Source organism: Rousettus aegyptiacus, unplaced genomic scaffold (assembly GCF_014176215.1).
Source record: "Rousettus aegyptiacus isolate mRouAeg1 unplaced genomic scaffold, mRouAeg1.p scaffold_m13_p_17, whole genome shotgun sequence".
NCBI classification, from domain to species: domain Eukaryota; kingdom Metazoa; phylum Chordata; class Mammalia; order Chiroptera; family Pteropodidae; genus Rousettus; species Rousettus aegyptiacus.
The window spans coordinates 7,675,527-7,691,843 of record NW_023416292.1 but is presented as its reverse complement, the minus strand read 5'-3'; the positions used below and the strand labels follow the sequence as shown (position 1 = coordinate 7,691,843).

Below are 16,317 nucleotides of genomic sequence, written 5' to 3'. Positions count from 1 at the left end.
GGACAACTATACGGTGTAAAAACTGATACTGAGGGAGAAATGAGGACAAAGAAGGCTTGTACCTCAATGCTCTCCTCCTCTGAGAGTAAAGAGACAGAAATCTACCAGTTTCTGCATTTTAGAGCAGAGGAAGGTATTTTCTGGGTATGATTGACTCAGTTAGCTATAACTGGGGGGCGGAATGAGAGGAAGCAAGAGAGAGAGAGAGAGAAACCTAGAATAAATCAAGAAAATACGAATTATCTTAATTGGCATAAATGTGTCCAAATAATTCTCTCCAGGTACAGAGACTTTGACAATGCATTTGATCTCTAAGGGACCCAATGAGTCAGACACTCGGCCACTTCTGTTCTAACCCCATCCGCCTCCCCCAACCTTATACGCTGTTTGGGGAATTCAAAGGCCCCAGGTGATCTTTTATTAATGTGAATCCCAGAGAGTGCACATAGCTCGGTTACCTCCAAGTGGTTCTCCTTTTATGGGAAATCATCACAATTACTAAATAATCAACAGAGATACTGAGAGAGGAAAACGCTCTTAGGGTTGCTAAGCAGAGCTGCGGTGCTGAGTTACCTGGTACAGGGCAAGGCCGGGCTCTAGAAGGGGGCAGAGCCGAGGCGCACGGGGCAGAGCGAGGGAGGGGGCGAGGGGAGAGTGAGTGCCGGAGGCGCAGGGCTCCTCTCCGGCCCTGAGGCCCTGATTCCTGCGAAAGGTCCCTGTGCTCTCCGGTTACCCCAGGATCCCTCTCGGCTGGAGGCGCAGGGCTCCTCTCCTGCCCTGAGGCCCTGATTCCTGCGAAAGGTCCCTGTGTTCTCTGGTTACCCCAGAATCCCTCTCGGCTACCTAGGTCCATAAATTCCCATTTCTGCTTAGGGGGAGAAAAAAGTCAAAATAACAGCAAATACAAAGGAGTCGCTGCTCCCAGAGACAGGAGGGATGGCATCTAAAATCTGAAATGACTGATAATTCAATTTTTAGAAATAGTTATTTTTTTTGTTTGTTTTTTAAAAAGCAAGAATGTTAAAGGCATGGGCTGTTGGAATCAACAAGCTAGAGAGACTTAAAAAAGAGATCAAGATGATCATAAGCGATCCTCCATTATCCCCCAGGGTGAGTGGGTGAGAGACGAAACAGACGAAAAAGAAAATCCAAAAACCCGACTTTAACTAACAGCTCCATCCTCTGAACTGACAAAACCAGCCTTGCCAACAAGAAGCAAACTCGACGGGGCCACGGCTTCTCTTCGTTGTGAGTCTGTGGGTGAGGAGAACTGTGGGCCCTGAGGAAGGAAAATGAGGGCCGGTCTGGACAGCCCACGGAAGGGTGATCATTCACAGCAAAGGGGACGTTTAGTCTCAGCCGCGACCATCTCTCCTCTTCAGATTCCCCGGAAATACTGCAGAAGGAGACGGCTTCGACATTAGGGATTTCTTTCTCTCATCTTGGAACCATCCAGCCTCAGTCATTGGTTTACAGGAACTCTAGGGGAGATCTCCATACTCAGGGGATCCCAGGAGGAAAAATGCCATGTGGGTGAGGCAGGAAGGATTTCTTCCCTCGGCCCAGGCAGCTCCATCAATAAATGTGACTTTCTGAATCTCTAGCGTCACAGGGCCAAAGTTCCCACTGTAAACGCTTTGTTTCCCTTATACTCTCTTCTCTGAAGTTCTACAGCAATTATCGTCACCACTCCTGTGGTCCTTCACGTCTAGGATGCTGGCCGTCCACGTGCAATAAGGACCGCGCCTTATTTGTTAGTCACCGTCCTTATGGCTTAGGTGCTTGAAACCTCCCTCGGTAGGAGAACTAGTGTTGAGGAATTGTAAAATAAATGGGGAGAGAGATCAGTGTACAGCGAAGGGTCATTGGGAATGAAAATAAGAACTGGCAACTTGGTCGGATAAGGCGACGACAATAAACAGAATTTGGTTTTCATTAACACGAATATATCAAGATAAAAAGCAGCTCTGGTCTGGTCATGCTCTCTCCCCAGAGGACAGATGAGTCTGTGGCAATCCAATCTCCTGGTCGCAAAAAGCTGGAGTAGCACTGCCCCCAGGGGCGTTTAGAAGCTTACTGGGCATGTTTGGTTGTCCCAAGGACAACACGATGGCCAAGAGGTGACTGTGGATTCTGATGGGCAGAGGCTAGGGGTGATAAATGTACTGTAGTGTGCCCGTCCTGCCTGAAATGTCAACAGCGCCCTCTGGAGAGAGGGTGAAATGTTTTCTTCCACATTCATTCTAGAGCTGACTTCCCTCTCGGTCCCTGGGGGCACCGAACACTCCTTCCTCTCTCATTAGGAACTACGACAAAACCATTCCCCCTTTCTCCTGGGGCCCAGAAAAAAATGCATCTCGGGGCAGAGAAAGGGTTCCTGGCAGGCCCCAGTGCTCGGCCTCTCCCACTCTTGCCCCTCACCGCCTGGCATCGAATTTGAGAGAGGAGAAGTCTCCTGTGCCACCAGCCTTGTTCAGGCAAGACGTACCACCAGTTCCAAGCCCCTCGCCCCACACCCCTGAAACCCAGAGGAGAGAGGAAGAATGAGAGGTGGAGTAGGTTAGAGAGCATCGCTGTCCCCATGCAGGGTGACCAGTTCTCCTGTGTGGACTCTGACCTATGTGACAGGTTGGGGCAGTTCCTCTCCATGCTAATGTCACTACAACCCCTTCTTCAGGCCCAAGAGCAGGTACTGGATTTTGGACCTGGATACAGCAAGCCCCTCAGAACATCCGGGAGTATGGGCAGACCTCTTATTTCCCTGTGTGAGCACACTGTCTCTGAAGGAAGAAACAAGAGGCGGGTGTGGGAATGTTATAATGACAGCTAGTGGTGGCTTCAAACTTCCCTCTGAGACACCGATTCCAAAGGTGAGGCAAGTAACTCAAACGAAGCGAACTTTAGGGTTGAACTAAACTTCTGTCAAACTCGTTTGAATTTCTTTCTGTGACGGGTACACGGCTCGTGTCCACGGCTCATGGGTGTTTATTCATATCTCCATGGCAACCCCTCTATCTTTTCCAGTCAACATCCTGTCCCTGGAAATCACAGGACTGGCTAGGGCAAACAAGCTGGGGGGAGGGGGTGTCTGCGGAATCTGGGTCATAAGTGACATTCGGCAGGGCCCGGGGATGGAAGGCAGATGGCGGGGCTGCTGGCTGCTGTGCTCGGGGGCCCCACACTTGCCCACGGAGGGGCTGCATGTGGGGCTGAGCTGGGAGGAGGGGATGGGCTGAGCATCTGGGGGAGCAGATGGGCCAGAGAAATGGCTGCTGAAGACGGTGACAAAGGCTTGGCAAGTGGGACCCGATGCTGTTTATTTTTAAGTGGGGGAGAAGCTAAAAAAAGAAACCGGGTGGGTTTGAGCAGCTGGACACAGTTCCTACAAATAATCACTGAAGTTTTTCATTTTCTAATAAAAATGCTAACCAGAGGATAAGAGAGGATGAGCAAGAAAATGGCGAGGGGGGACACTGGAGGGGAGATTACCCCACAGGCCATGAAGAAGAGACCAGCGACAACGAAAGAAACAGCTCTAGCTCTTGTGAAAGAGAAGGCCGGCCGGAGTGAAACACTCAGGATCACGAAGACGCAGACTCCGAAGTCATTCTGGGGCCCCCGTCCCATCTCTGTACCAACCGGCCCGGGCACTGCTTCCCTTGGTTCCTTTCTCGAGGCACTTTGGTAACTTCCACTGAGAAGTCTGTGTTTCCCCAGTTACCCATCTCCCTCATGTTCCTACCAGCATCTCCTGAACGATGGGGCAGCTTATCCTTGACTCTGTATCCCCCAAGACCCCGTGTGCGCTCAATAATTATCCTGTCCCTCTCTTTGCACTAAATAAGTTACAGAATCACTTGACCTTTTAAATGTCCCATCTTATCCTGTCTTATCCAAGACAAAGAAACATGTAAAGGCACTCGGAAAGCAAGGCTTCCTTCCTTCTTGTAATTGTTCGAAGCTTCAAACATATCTGGTCAACGAAACTAAATTTTCCAGACTCTGGTTGCTACTGAGATCTAAGCAATGCATGCTCCTGAGAGAGAAGCGAGCACCTGCAGTGATGGAGGCGGAGCCAGTTTTGCTTAAATGGACGAGTCACCTGCTCCGTACTTTAGATGTCCAGCTTAGTTAAAACCAGCAGAGGCTGTTGTGTGGACCGGAAGCCACTGTCAAGACAGAATATGGAGACATAAGGGTTTCCTATAGGCAACGGTGACAGACAAGGGTGCATTTTATCTCCCTATTTGTTTAATCTACATGCAGAACATATCATACGAAAAACTAAGTCTAGAGGAGGAGTAAAAACTGATGGAAGAAATATCAACAACTTATGATATACAGATGACACCAACTTACTAACAGAAAGCAGTACTTGAACAGTTACAGTCAAATAGATCAATGCAACAGAATAGAGCCCCAAAATGAATCTAGGTATATTTGGATATTTACTGTATATCAAAGGTGATCTATCACACTGGGGAAAGTATAGATCACGAAGTAAAACAATTTTAAAATGTAAAAACCATTCTTAGTTGCAAGCCATACAAAAACAGGCAATAGACCAGACCTGGCCCATGGGCCATAGTTCACCAACTCCTGCTCTATTCTATTTTTGGTATCTGCCCTAAAGGAACATTTACACGCATCCACAAGGAGGCTCAAATAGGCATCTTTCACTATAGCTGCATTTTCAGAAGAAAAACATTAGAAACAACTCAAATTTCCAACAATAGAAGGATGGCTAAGCAAATTATGATATATCTATATCATGTCCAATTATGCAGATCTATATAGACTACTATAGAAACATCTTCGAAACATACAATGAGGCAGAAAGTGTGAATTTTAGAATATTTAGAACATATCTCAAAATACATACACATAAAGTAGCATGATATGGAAGGCCAGACTCCAATCTAATAACAATGGCTGCCTCTCATGGGACGACAGTGAGAAAGGTGTGTTTGTTTTGGGGGGGATGGATGTCTTATGGGACTTCAGTCTTATCTGTTTTTTTTAAGAGCATATGGTCATGAATGACCTCATCAATTAAAAAAATAATAAAATAATAGAATAAGGAAATCTAGGAATCTTTCCACTAAATGGCCTTAGACCCTAGACACCTCCCATGAGTATAAAGAGTCAAGGCACATGGGTGGGAAGATGGAAGCCAGATGACTATCACGCCCAAGTTATGGCTGCTCATGGTACCGGGGTCTCCCTCTCCAGGCAGCACTGAGGTCCCCTGGGACTATTAAATAAGCCTAGGATGTGACAGCCATGGCCTCAGCTATATGCTGTTCAAAAATAAAAACAACAGCTTAGGGCAAGGCCTGCCTTTTGAGAAAACTTGATATTTAAAAAGCTAACTGGCAAACTAGGTATAGCATTGCAAAAGAACTCACCAAATGATAGTACAGAAAACTTGTCTAGTGACGTCCAGTTAAACATAGTAGATGAGATATCTCTGCTAACTTCACAAAACCCACTAAAATATAAGTAGACATCTGAAATTATAGAAATCCAGATAAGGAATGGAAAAGAAGGGAGCAAAGTTAACCCTTTTTTGTAAGATAGAAAGCAGATGAAGGAATTAGCAGAGCTGAGACCTGAACGCTAGATGCCAGAGAGAAGAAAGTCATTCATACACCAGATCCCCAGAAGTTCTAGCCATTAGAAGCACCATATACCACAGTTGGCAACAGTAAACCATATAGAAAAAAAATAGGGAGGCTGGTTAAAAATCTAGGTAATGGACTCCGGATTTCCCTTTTTCTCCGCCATTATGATGAAAGTTTTATTTATTCTTTTGTCCATGAACAAATTGCATCAGAGAGACTTTAAACTCAAAGACAACAGGTACAATGACATTTCAGAATATTGAAAGTATTTGTATTAAGCTTGTAGAGAAAAAAACAGATTACATACAAAGAATCAAGAATCAAAATGTCATTTCTCAACAGCAATGTCATTTCACTTTAGTTTTAAAGCTAAAAACTAAAAGACAAATAATATCTTCAAACATTTTAGGAGAAATTACTTTTCAACCTAAAATTCGGTGCTCCAATAAGCAATCAAAGGTAAGGGTAGAATAAAGACAGTTTTGAAACTATGAGGTCTCAAAAAAAAAAAAAACAAAAAACAAAATATCATCATGGTCCTTTTCTACAGAAGCTACTAAAGGATGTGCTCCACCAAATCAAAGGGAAGAGGAGAAAAACAAGGAGATCTGGTACCCAAGACACAGGGACTCAGCATAGGAGAGAGGAGAAAGGAAGTGTCAGGTTAACAGGGTACAACAGATTGAAAGAGAAATTAACCAGATGGGAAAGGAGGATGGGAGGGCTCCAAGAGAGATTTTCCAGGAAAAGAAAAGAACTTACAGATTATCGGAAACATCTGACCATGTAGAAAATACTTCTTCTGAGAAATTTTCAATTATTGGAGAGACTGGAAAGAAGAGGTAACAGTCAACTACTCATCAAACAAAAAAAACACCAGCAATTCTTAATCTGAGGCAGGGAAAACAGTTCACTAAGAAAGGAAATGAAATTATAGAATATAAACCGGTCTGGCAGTGAGCCACGTGTAACGCGGTGACAGTAACACGAACACCGAGTGCTGACTTAACCAAAAGTAGAGATACTGTTACATTAGCAGGAGGAGTAGAGAGTAGGCCTAACATGCAAACACCTCATTTAGAATGCAGCGAATATTCATAACCCATAAATAAAGAAATTATAGAACGTACTTTAGAAAGACAGAGGTAAATCTCAGAAACAACTAAGAACCGGAAGTTGCTGCTGATGGGGGAGAAGGACACAAGTGGGAAGAACAGAGACAGTTCCTCTATTTACGCGTCTAAACGAAAGCTCGCGTCAAGACCTGACTTTTGCACGGGGGATTTAGAGTACAGCACGGGGAACAGAGTCGGTCTCATTGTCATGGTGTGTGTAGTGCCAGGTGGGTGCTTGAGTAATCGGGAGGACCACTTCCTAAATTATGTTGTTTTTTTTTTAAAAAGATGTGACTTCACTTGGACCACTTTTTCAGAAGAGTTATTCCATAGACAGATCAAGTGGAGCCACAAATGCAACATAAGTTGCCCTTGAACCGAGAGCTGGAATGTCAACAGACCTAATGCCAAGTGTGTACAAGCAGCAGAGAGAGATGAAGTGAACGAGTGATCCAGCCTGAAATCAAGGAAGCTTAGAATGGAAGATGCGTAACCTGATTTGACTTCCTTTCTCACCGGACTAACCTTGTGTTCCTCGACAAATTACTTTCCCCAGACTCTAGTTTTCTCACCTGTAAAACTGGAGGTATTAACACCAGCCCTGAAGGGCTGCCGCGACGGCTGAATGTGATAACAAATGTGCAAGGTCTTTTGCAGCGGCCGGGACAGTGTCTTCTTCGGCAAAGGATGGCTACTACAACAGCCTCACGTGAGTCTGCTCCTGAGGACAACTCTAACCTTCAGTTTCTAACACGAATCAAGCATCCATGGCCAGTCAGGCAAAACCTCCTGACGGTGAGTCCAACATGCTCTCTTTTCCCTCAATAACCTTTAACTAGACAACAATATGTATTTACTATTGAAGAGGATGAAAATGTAAGTGAGCAAAAATAAAGAAATAAATGTCACAAATAATCTCGCCAGTAAGGGTTCACCACCATCAACATTTTGCTTAGTGTGCAACCTTCCATACGTCTTCCTGTGTTTGTATTTTTAAATAAAGTTTTATTTTGTCCATTATTCTTTGCTCTTCATTTCTGTCTTTACTCACAGCGAAATTATTTCAACATCATGATTTTGAAGAGCTGCAGAGTCGGCTTACGGATGTCCTGCGCCTTCGATGGCACAGGCGTGCCTGTCGCCCCTCGGGGGTAGACAGTGGCCCTTCCAACTCTAGGGGCTGATACCAGAGGGAAAAGCAAGAGCCGCTTTGAACCATGGGTTTCGATACACGTTGGTAATCACAAGTGCAGCAATACCGACCCAGCTCGTCTCAAACAAGGCCAGCAGCTGCTCGACGTGCTTTTTTAGGCAGTGTTTATTTCTAGGCCTTGGAAGGAGTGTGAGATATTTTGGAAGTCCTGCACATGTCTGACCTCTCAGAGCTTTAAAAAAAACCCCAGAATATTCATATATACATAAACATACATACACATATATGTGCATTCGCACACATATATATACACTACGTATATGTATATGCTACACACTGTCACCGCATACATACATAATACATAAATACAGCCTGTAAATATATAATAGTGTAAAAATATTTTGTGTAAGTATATGTACATTACTTTGGGAAGAAGGGGTTACCTCGCCCTTCCAATGATAATAAGAACACTGGACACTCAAGCTCTGCTACCTACGATGGGCAATTCAGTTTGGGGGGAGGAAAAGAGACCCAGGTTTGGAAACACATATTCAAAACTTCAATACGCACATAGTTAAGATTTGGCTTTTTTCCTAAGTTCACCTATGGAAAATCGCTTGGCACTGGACTATGATTAGAGTAACCACCATTTACCTGTGCTAAAGATGCAGACATCGGGGACTTTTAAGTAAATAATCTAATCCCAAAAGCCACTTAGAAAAGCCAGTTTCAAACATTTCCGTTTAAGCCATGGCTCTCGTCTTTGGCTTACTATTTTTCCCAGGTCATGATTCCCCAAGGTGAGAGTTTGTGCTGTGTACTTTGCAGGGACAGTGGACGAGCAGCAAATGATTAGGGAGTGACCCCAGCCTTGCTCAAGCCTAACGTGGGAGAGAGACTGAAACGGCAGCAGAAGTCCAAGGGCTGGCCAGCCCCGCGGGCTGGTCAGTCCACGAAAAACTGAAAACCGACGCTATTTCAAAGCGTTCCCTCTGTCGGACGGCAGACTCAGTAACGGAAAGTTAAAAGGACCATGGAAAATACTTTTGCCGTCCTAAACACATTTGAATGAAAAGGTGGAATTATTTGCAGAATTCTACCTCTCAGACCAGAGGGGTTAAGGCTTGGGTTCAGATCCCCACAGAGAAGAAAACGTATAACCAGGGAATTGCACAGTGCGTTTCCTGCATCGTTAATGATCCTTCAGCGTGGGAGACAAGGTGGGGGGGGCGCCCACGGGTCGGCATCCACCACGGAACACACCGTTTGTCACAGCATGCACGGCTTTTCTGAGACCGAGAGGGCCGGGTGAGTGCCAACAGCCGGGCACAGCCGGCTAATTTGACATGTGGGATTAATACGTTAATTTAACGCTCTCCTGTTTGGTTAAGTGGTTTGCACTTCCATGTTTCTAAATTTGGCATTCAAATCCCTCTCTTTGGCCTCTCTCCTCTGCTTCCCTCCCTTCTCCAGAATGAGAGCCCCTCGTGTGCCATGTTTGCCGCGTCGGCCTCCTCACCGGAACATGGCGTTTCGGTTCCTGACTTCAGGCTGTGTGTGTGTGCTCTTCTCCTGGCCCGAAATGCCCATCTTTTTCTCTCTACGAACACCCCCAACTCCTGCTCTTAATCCTTCGGAGTCCGAGTCAAGCCCCATTCCTAAAGCCTGGCTCACACTGACCGCCACCCCTCATGGACATCAGCTGCCCCTGCGACTCATTCCGGTCCGTGCACACGATACCTTATGTTGGCCCTCAACTGGCCTGCACACATCTTGTCTCTCCAACTAGATCATAAACTCCGGGGGGACAGGGAAGATGATTCACAGCTCTGCCTCCCACTGTTAGCAGCCAGACACGGTGACACACCAACTCTTTACCTCACCTCAGGTGACCCCTTAAGAGCATCATCACCACTGACCACTTCCCCCATGAAATACCCTTTTTCCTGGTTTCTGTGGAATCACCCTCTACATCTTCCTCCCACTTCTCGGCCCTCCTCCTCTATTCAACTCTGAAGTGCTGGTCTAGTCCTGGGCCGCCGCTTTTTCTTCTCTTTCTGCATACACTCTCTCTCTCTCTCTCTCTCTCTCTCTCTCTCTCTGGAAAGTCTCAAACATTCCCAGGGCTCCAAATATCATCCACCTGATCCCAAAGGTCTCCCTCTCACCTGAACCTTTCTTCTGGGCAATGCCTGGGAAGGCGAGGCCAGTCAGTATGTTTGATGTTTATGAAGACAAGCCCATTTTTTACACAGATCATTTAGCTCTTCACAGAGGAAAGCTCTCATTCATGGTTTTATTGCCTCTTTAATCCAAAGTGGCCACTGAAAAGGTGACCAGGCGAAACACCTTGATTCACTCAGGAAAAGGATTAATCATAGGCTCTACAGTATACACTAGCAGACCAATCCACTATCTGCATTTGTAGCAGTGAAAGAGGATGCAAAAAAAAAGGATTAGAAGGAAGGAAGGAGTCACGTCTTTCGCTCAGAGCTCTCCAGCGTTCTGCAAGTTGTCTCCTCCATAGAGCACTGGAAAAATTTTTTCATAAGTGAGCAAATTAAGAAACGAAGGACATGGTTGACCGCCTCGGTGTGCTCAGTCTAGGAAGGGCTGCGTTCTGGAGTAAATGGCTTATCTACTGTGAGCATGTGACCTCTGTTTGTTGAAATGAATCCAAGCATGGAGGAATAGATGGCAAGTCGTTGTCAAAAAGATCAACTCTTCTCAGACCAGTTTGCTTTGCATTCTTTCAGCAGGTTAGTGGGGGCAGCGATCACTGACCTCCAGCGAATAGGTTTTCTAATCAGACCAGCCGACATGCACATCTTGCCAGTCAGGATTCCATAGAACTAAGTAACGTCGGTTGGCTCATGTGGATAGTTTTACAGTCAATTACCCTCTTAAGTTGACTGATCTCTCAAACTCTTGAAATTTCTGGATCTACATTTTAAAAATCAAACTGATCAATACAGCTGATAAACTAAATGGACATCATCACGGAGCCATGTTGTGGGGTTCTTTCTGACACATGACAGCACCGGATCCCTCCCAGAAGCATTAGACTGACCTTCCGTGATTTTCACTGGCGGCACGTTTCCTCAATTAAGTCTATAAATAGAAATTTTACTGCTTCGGAGAGGCTATAAATCAGCTTAGCAGGACACTCTTGGGGGCAAAGAAGAGGGGACAAGGGCAAGGGGAGGAAGACATTTAAATTATTCAATGAAACAGGGTGGGGGTGGGTGAAGAGCTTGATCCATAGATTCTCCTTCGTGTAGGAATAACAGACGAGCAGTCTTCAAGTGTCTGTCTTCAAAGAAGAGATCAGATTGAGAATTGGCAAGAAGTAGTGTCAACCTACTGATGCTTCAAAAGGTTCCCACTTATTAAAAGATTTCAATGCCAAACACAAGTCCTAGCTCCCCGGGAGAGCACTTACATAGAGAAAAAGCGTGCGCCTCAGCAGTAACCCCTCTTTGTCCACCCAGCTCGGTGCTTTGTGAAAATGCCTTTTGTCCGCTTCCTACGGCTCTGTGCCTCAGTGAGTGACGACCAAGTCTCCCCCCTCACAAAGCAGCAGGGTACCAGGAAGGCAGAGTCCTCTCCGCCCCTTTCTTTCCCATACATATTTTGTGCTCCGAGCATTAAAATAGCACTTTTCTATAACCAGACCAATTAGTATCTACTCTGCTACAAAGTAGAATAATCTCCCTGTAAAATGCTTAACAAGCCCCGTCTTAGTAAGCTGTTCCAGTATTCAATCTCTATTCTTTGTGCTGCTGCAGAAGCCTATTTCCTTGTATACTTCCCTCAGTGAAGTCAGAAAATATCATTCATTCATTCACCCATTCGACAAGCATTTACTGCGTGCTTACTTTGTGCCAGGCGTTGTGGCAAGCTTCAAAGGGTATAGATCTCTGACCTCGTGAGGTTTACATTTCGGTAAGAGAGCTAAGGATTGAACAAGTTATTGTATAAAAACATTGCATTGCAACTGCGGTAAGTATAGCAGAAGAGACCACTTACGAGGTGCTCAATATGAGTTATCGAACGGGACCGGGTTGTCTTACTAGGGTCAGTGAAGGACACTTAAACGAGGTTGCATTCAGGCTGAACTCTGAGGGATGAATAGGGGTGGAGGGAAAGGCATCCTAGGAGATGGAAGAGCCTGTGCGCGGGAGCGGAGGCCGGAGGGGCCAGGCATGAAAACGGACAGAAGGAAGAACAGAATACAGAATACGAGGGGGGAGGGGCATACGGGATGGGGCGAGGTGGCTAGCTCAAGATCAGGCGAGGCCTCACGTAGATCCTAAGAAAACGGGATGTCGCTGTGGACCTTAAGAACGACAACATGGCTGGGTTTTTAGTGAGAAGCGTCACTCGGCACCATGAGGATAATGAACCGAAGAAGGCAAAGGTGGAAGCAGGGAGTCAAGTCAGAAGCTATTTGGGAGGCCTGGCAAGAAATGAGAACAGTTGGATTAGAGTGACTTGGCAGAAATGGAAACAAGTAAAAACAAATTGAGATCGACTTAGGAGGTAGAATGTACGGTACACACAGCAAGAACTGAGACGGAGGGTCATACGAGGGATGCCGCGACGGTTTTGGCCTTGAGCAACTAGACGGATGACGGTGACCTTTACAGAAACGAAAAAATGCTGGAGGGAAAGGAGCCAGTTGTGAGTACTGAGGGATAAGAGTACATGAGCTCAGTATTACACGTGCTAATTCTGAGGTATCTGCAACATATCTGAGCGGACAGATTCAGTAGCTAATTGGACATACACGGCATTAATGAAGATTGTTCTAAATAAGTGTTTGAGCAAAGTCAAACTCTCTACATTCTTTTAAATTTGTTGCTAGAAAAGCAGTATATTCTAGAACAGCACTGCTCAAAATGGAAGTTGCTAGCCACATGGGGGCTACTTAGATTCAAATTAATTAATAAAATGAATTTAAAACTAGTTTCTCAGTTGCTCGGCATGGCCAGTGACGGCTACATTGGACAGTGCAATGGACGTTTCCATCACAGCTGAAAGCTTGAGTGAACAGGCCTGCCTAGGACATCAGAGGGCTTCCAACTTACAACACTCAGCTCTGACTAGTCAAGAAATAGAATCCTACTATACTTTATGTCATAGACAAAGCTTTGAGGTTGAAGATGAAGAAGACATGGCAAATAGCCCTTGCTATTCAGATATCTTTAATTTATCTTTTAAAAACAGATGAGGGATGAATGCCATGGAGAGAGCGTACAAGGGCCATGGGGCGAGAACTCACACCATAAAAATGCTATCAGATCAACTGGGGAGACTGAGGTCAGATGGAAATGGGTGCCAAGGAGGCACGAAGTCTTCAATGGGTTTTGACAAAAGAATGGGAAATAGATTCATGAAATGGGAGGGAAAGGGTAATTCGAGTGAGGAAACAGTTTATTCGAAAAGTTATGTACCTTTGGAATGCCGGCCATGTTTTTCTGAAGAAAAACAGAATCTGGGCTGAACTGTATAAAAAATAGACAAATGGATGGAGAGTCCTGGGGTGGACAAGTGGAAGGTCTTAAGAATCGACCCAATTTGGAAGCACTCATTGCGCGCCGACTGAACCCTGTGGCCAATTCAGACACACAGCTAACCGTGAGGGATATAAATGGTAACAGGATCCTAACCCTGTACCTCAGGAGCTCCTAGTGTAAACAGCTACAACCAAGGGCAGGCCGTCGCCACAAAAGACAGGCGATAAAAACGGGTGTTGGAAAACAGGGTCTTGCTCAATAAATGTGTAAACGAAACATCACATTTGCGATATACAAGACATATCTCTCACCTCCCCCAAAAATGCATAATCACAAGGTACTATGCCCCTCGGTGTTTCGATCGTGGACAGCGACTCAGACGCAGTAAGCACAGACAGGTCTGGACAGGGCTGTGACGGCACAGGGGGGACGTCCAAGGGCTTCGTCCTGCGAGTAGGCGTCTTCACTGTCTTCACTGGTTTTTAACCAAGAATAACAAGCCATAGGCTATGAAACACAGTGTGGGTTGCCCTGTTAACATTTTAAGCTTCTAAACTATTTGAATAATAGAAGCTATGGCTCAAAGCCTACAGAGCGCCGCTTAACATTCAGTTCAAGGTTCACGTTAGACCTTTCGTGAAGGGACGTGAAAATGTGTTCCAGGGCTTCATCCTGGGCTGAAAAGAATTCTCTGGCTTTCACAGGTGATGACTGGGTTTCAGGCTTTGGGGAAGACTGCTCAGGCTTCAGGATGAAGATGGAAACCTTTATGACACTCCCTTTTACGGTTTTTCTTTGTGTTGCACAGCCGTGACTTTTGCTGAAATTCCATCTTCTATTAGAATTCACTACATTTCTTTTCTGCTGATTTCTGGGTACTACTGAATATTTAAACATGCGCGAGCATATCTAAATTCATTCACATGTGTTATTTTGCTACGTACTTTGTATCAGTTTTTACCGAAATCACTGTCCACTTATATTACAGCTAGCTTTATAGAAAAACGCTCAAATGTATTCTATTTTAGTAGTGTTGGTTTTTTAAAAAAAATACATTTGCTTTAGCTGCATATACGAGGGAAATTTAGCCACATTAATCATTTTTCAGTGAATTTCTTGTGTTTTATTGCCTGCCGCGAACACTGATACCATCATATTTCTTTTAGCACTTTTTTTTCAGTTATCAGACTATTGCTGCATACTCAAAACTGATGATTTCCTGCAAGATTTTAGTACATCATATACCACATCTACATCATAAAACATTTACTGGTAGTTTAAAATCACTTAAAATATGTAAAGAAAAATGCTTAATTAATTTTCCAAATCATTATCCTGTAGAGCTGGAACACGTCTTAAACCCTCAGGTGTTTTATATGCTATTAGAACAGTATCTATCAAATTAGCAGAGATTAAAATACTGCAGCTACTCAGTATTGGGAAGTATTGGTAGAGATGCGAATGGGCACTCTGTCTACAGGGCAGTTAAGAAAAAGTTAAGCAGTATGCATGGCAAAGCTTAAAGGTGAGAAAAATGGTTAACTTAGCAATTTTACATACAAGAATTCATCCTGATTATGATATACATCTCAATGCAACTGGTAAATGCAAAAAAAATCAGAATAATGATTGTTAATAATAGGAGACTAATTAAATAAATTATGGTGCATGTCTGCAGCCATTAATGAGGGTTATTAGAAACAGATTTGGTGACATAGAAAGGTGGTCCTGATACAACCATATCTCTAGAATAACAGCATTTGTTTTACATGTTATGTGCATGGGGAGGTAGATAAAAATATATTTAGGGTATTCATGGTGGTTCCTGCTGAGGCATTTTTCTCTTCTTTTATTCTTTTCTGAATGTTCTAATTTGTATGTAATAAATATGTATTGCTTTTATAGTTAAAACATTTATTTATTTATTTATTTTTAAAAAGCTATGGAAGTCTATTTTTTAAATTGCCCTACCTCTAGGCATAGGGGCTTTGAACCAACCTAGCAAGAAGGGCCCATGATACACTGACTCTGATGACCACCTTCCTTCCCAAACCTAGTCCACCTGGCTCGAGTGTCCGCTACCACACCCTGCTCACCAAGAAGTCCTGGACCCACGGGGTCTCCACGAGCCTCCGGACTCCATTCTCCACGGTGACTCCCAGCCAGTTGAGTGCTGCCCAGTACCAGAGGTAGTCGTACCCACCATGCCAGTAGCTCACAAATGCAAAAGTCATTGCAGTGGAAAACAGTGTCCCCAGAAGGCCATGCTGGGACCCGCCCACTGGAATGTACACATACCTAGAGAAAGAAGAGGCTGTTAGGAGCCATGCAGAGGGCTGTGCCTGCCATAAAACCTCTCCCCAGACTTGACTTTCCTGTCACACATTGATAGTCACTGTGTGCAGATCCCTCCCTACTTCCAGGAGGCCACAGAGCACTCTGTGAATTCTCTCCAGCATGCAAAGAGCTGGCAAAAACATGAGCCTCGGCTCTGCAGGACTTTAGGTTAAATGAACACACAGGCTAAGGAGCTCTCATTACCAGAGCAAACAGCAGTTACAAAAGGCAGGGTGAGGAGTAATGGATTTAGAGTTTTCTAAAAGGGATGCACCCTACCCTGGAAACTCAATCGCAGAACGGCAATTAAGCCTCTGGCTGCATGGGGACACCACCATTCGAGGCAGGTTTGTATTTTACAGCTCAGACTATTAAGTTTATTGTAAACCCAGTATTTAAACACAACTACCGAAATGGCGGGAGCTGGGTGCAAAAGTGGGGTGCCAAGGCTGGTTCCTCCAGCTTCCCAGGCAGGTTGCCCGGGAGCAGCGGTGAATTCACAAGTGACAAGACAAGCTCTGTGCTCACAGGGCAGCCAAACTGTCACCCAAAATGAACGGCCACCCCCT

The 16,317-nt window shown here is 44.9% G+C and overlaps 1 protein-coding gene across 7 annotated transcripts in view; it reads right to left on the bottom strand.

Annotated features, from left to right (window-relative positions):
- Positions 1-16,317, bottom strand: part of HHAT (hedgehog acyltransferase) — a 210,297-nt gene that overhangs the window by 45,436 nt on the left and 148,544 nt on the right. For 6 of the 7 annotated variants that reach the window (XM_036234472.1, XM_016158550.2, XM_036234473.1 and 3 more), the window contains one exon: positions 15,508-15,709. The exons of the other annotated variant lie outside the window; for it this stretch is intronic. In XM_036234472.1, the coding sequence (XP_036090365.1) occupies positions 15,508-15,709 (202 nt within the window). The remainder of the gene's footprint in view (positions 1-15,507; positions 15,710-16,317) is intronic. 7 annotated transcript variants of the gene reach the window in all.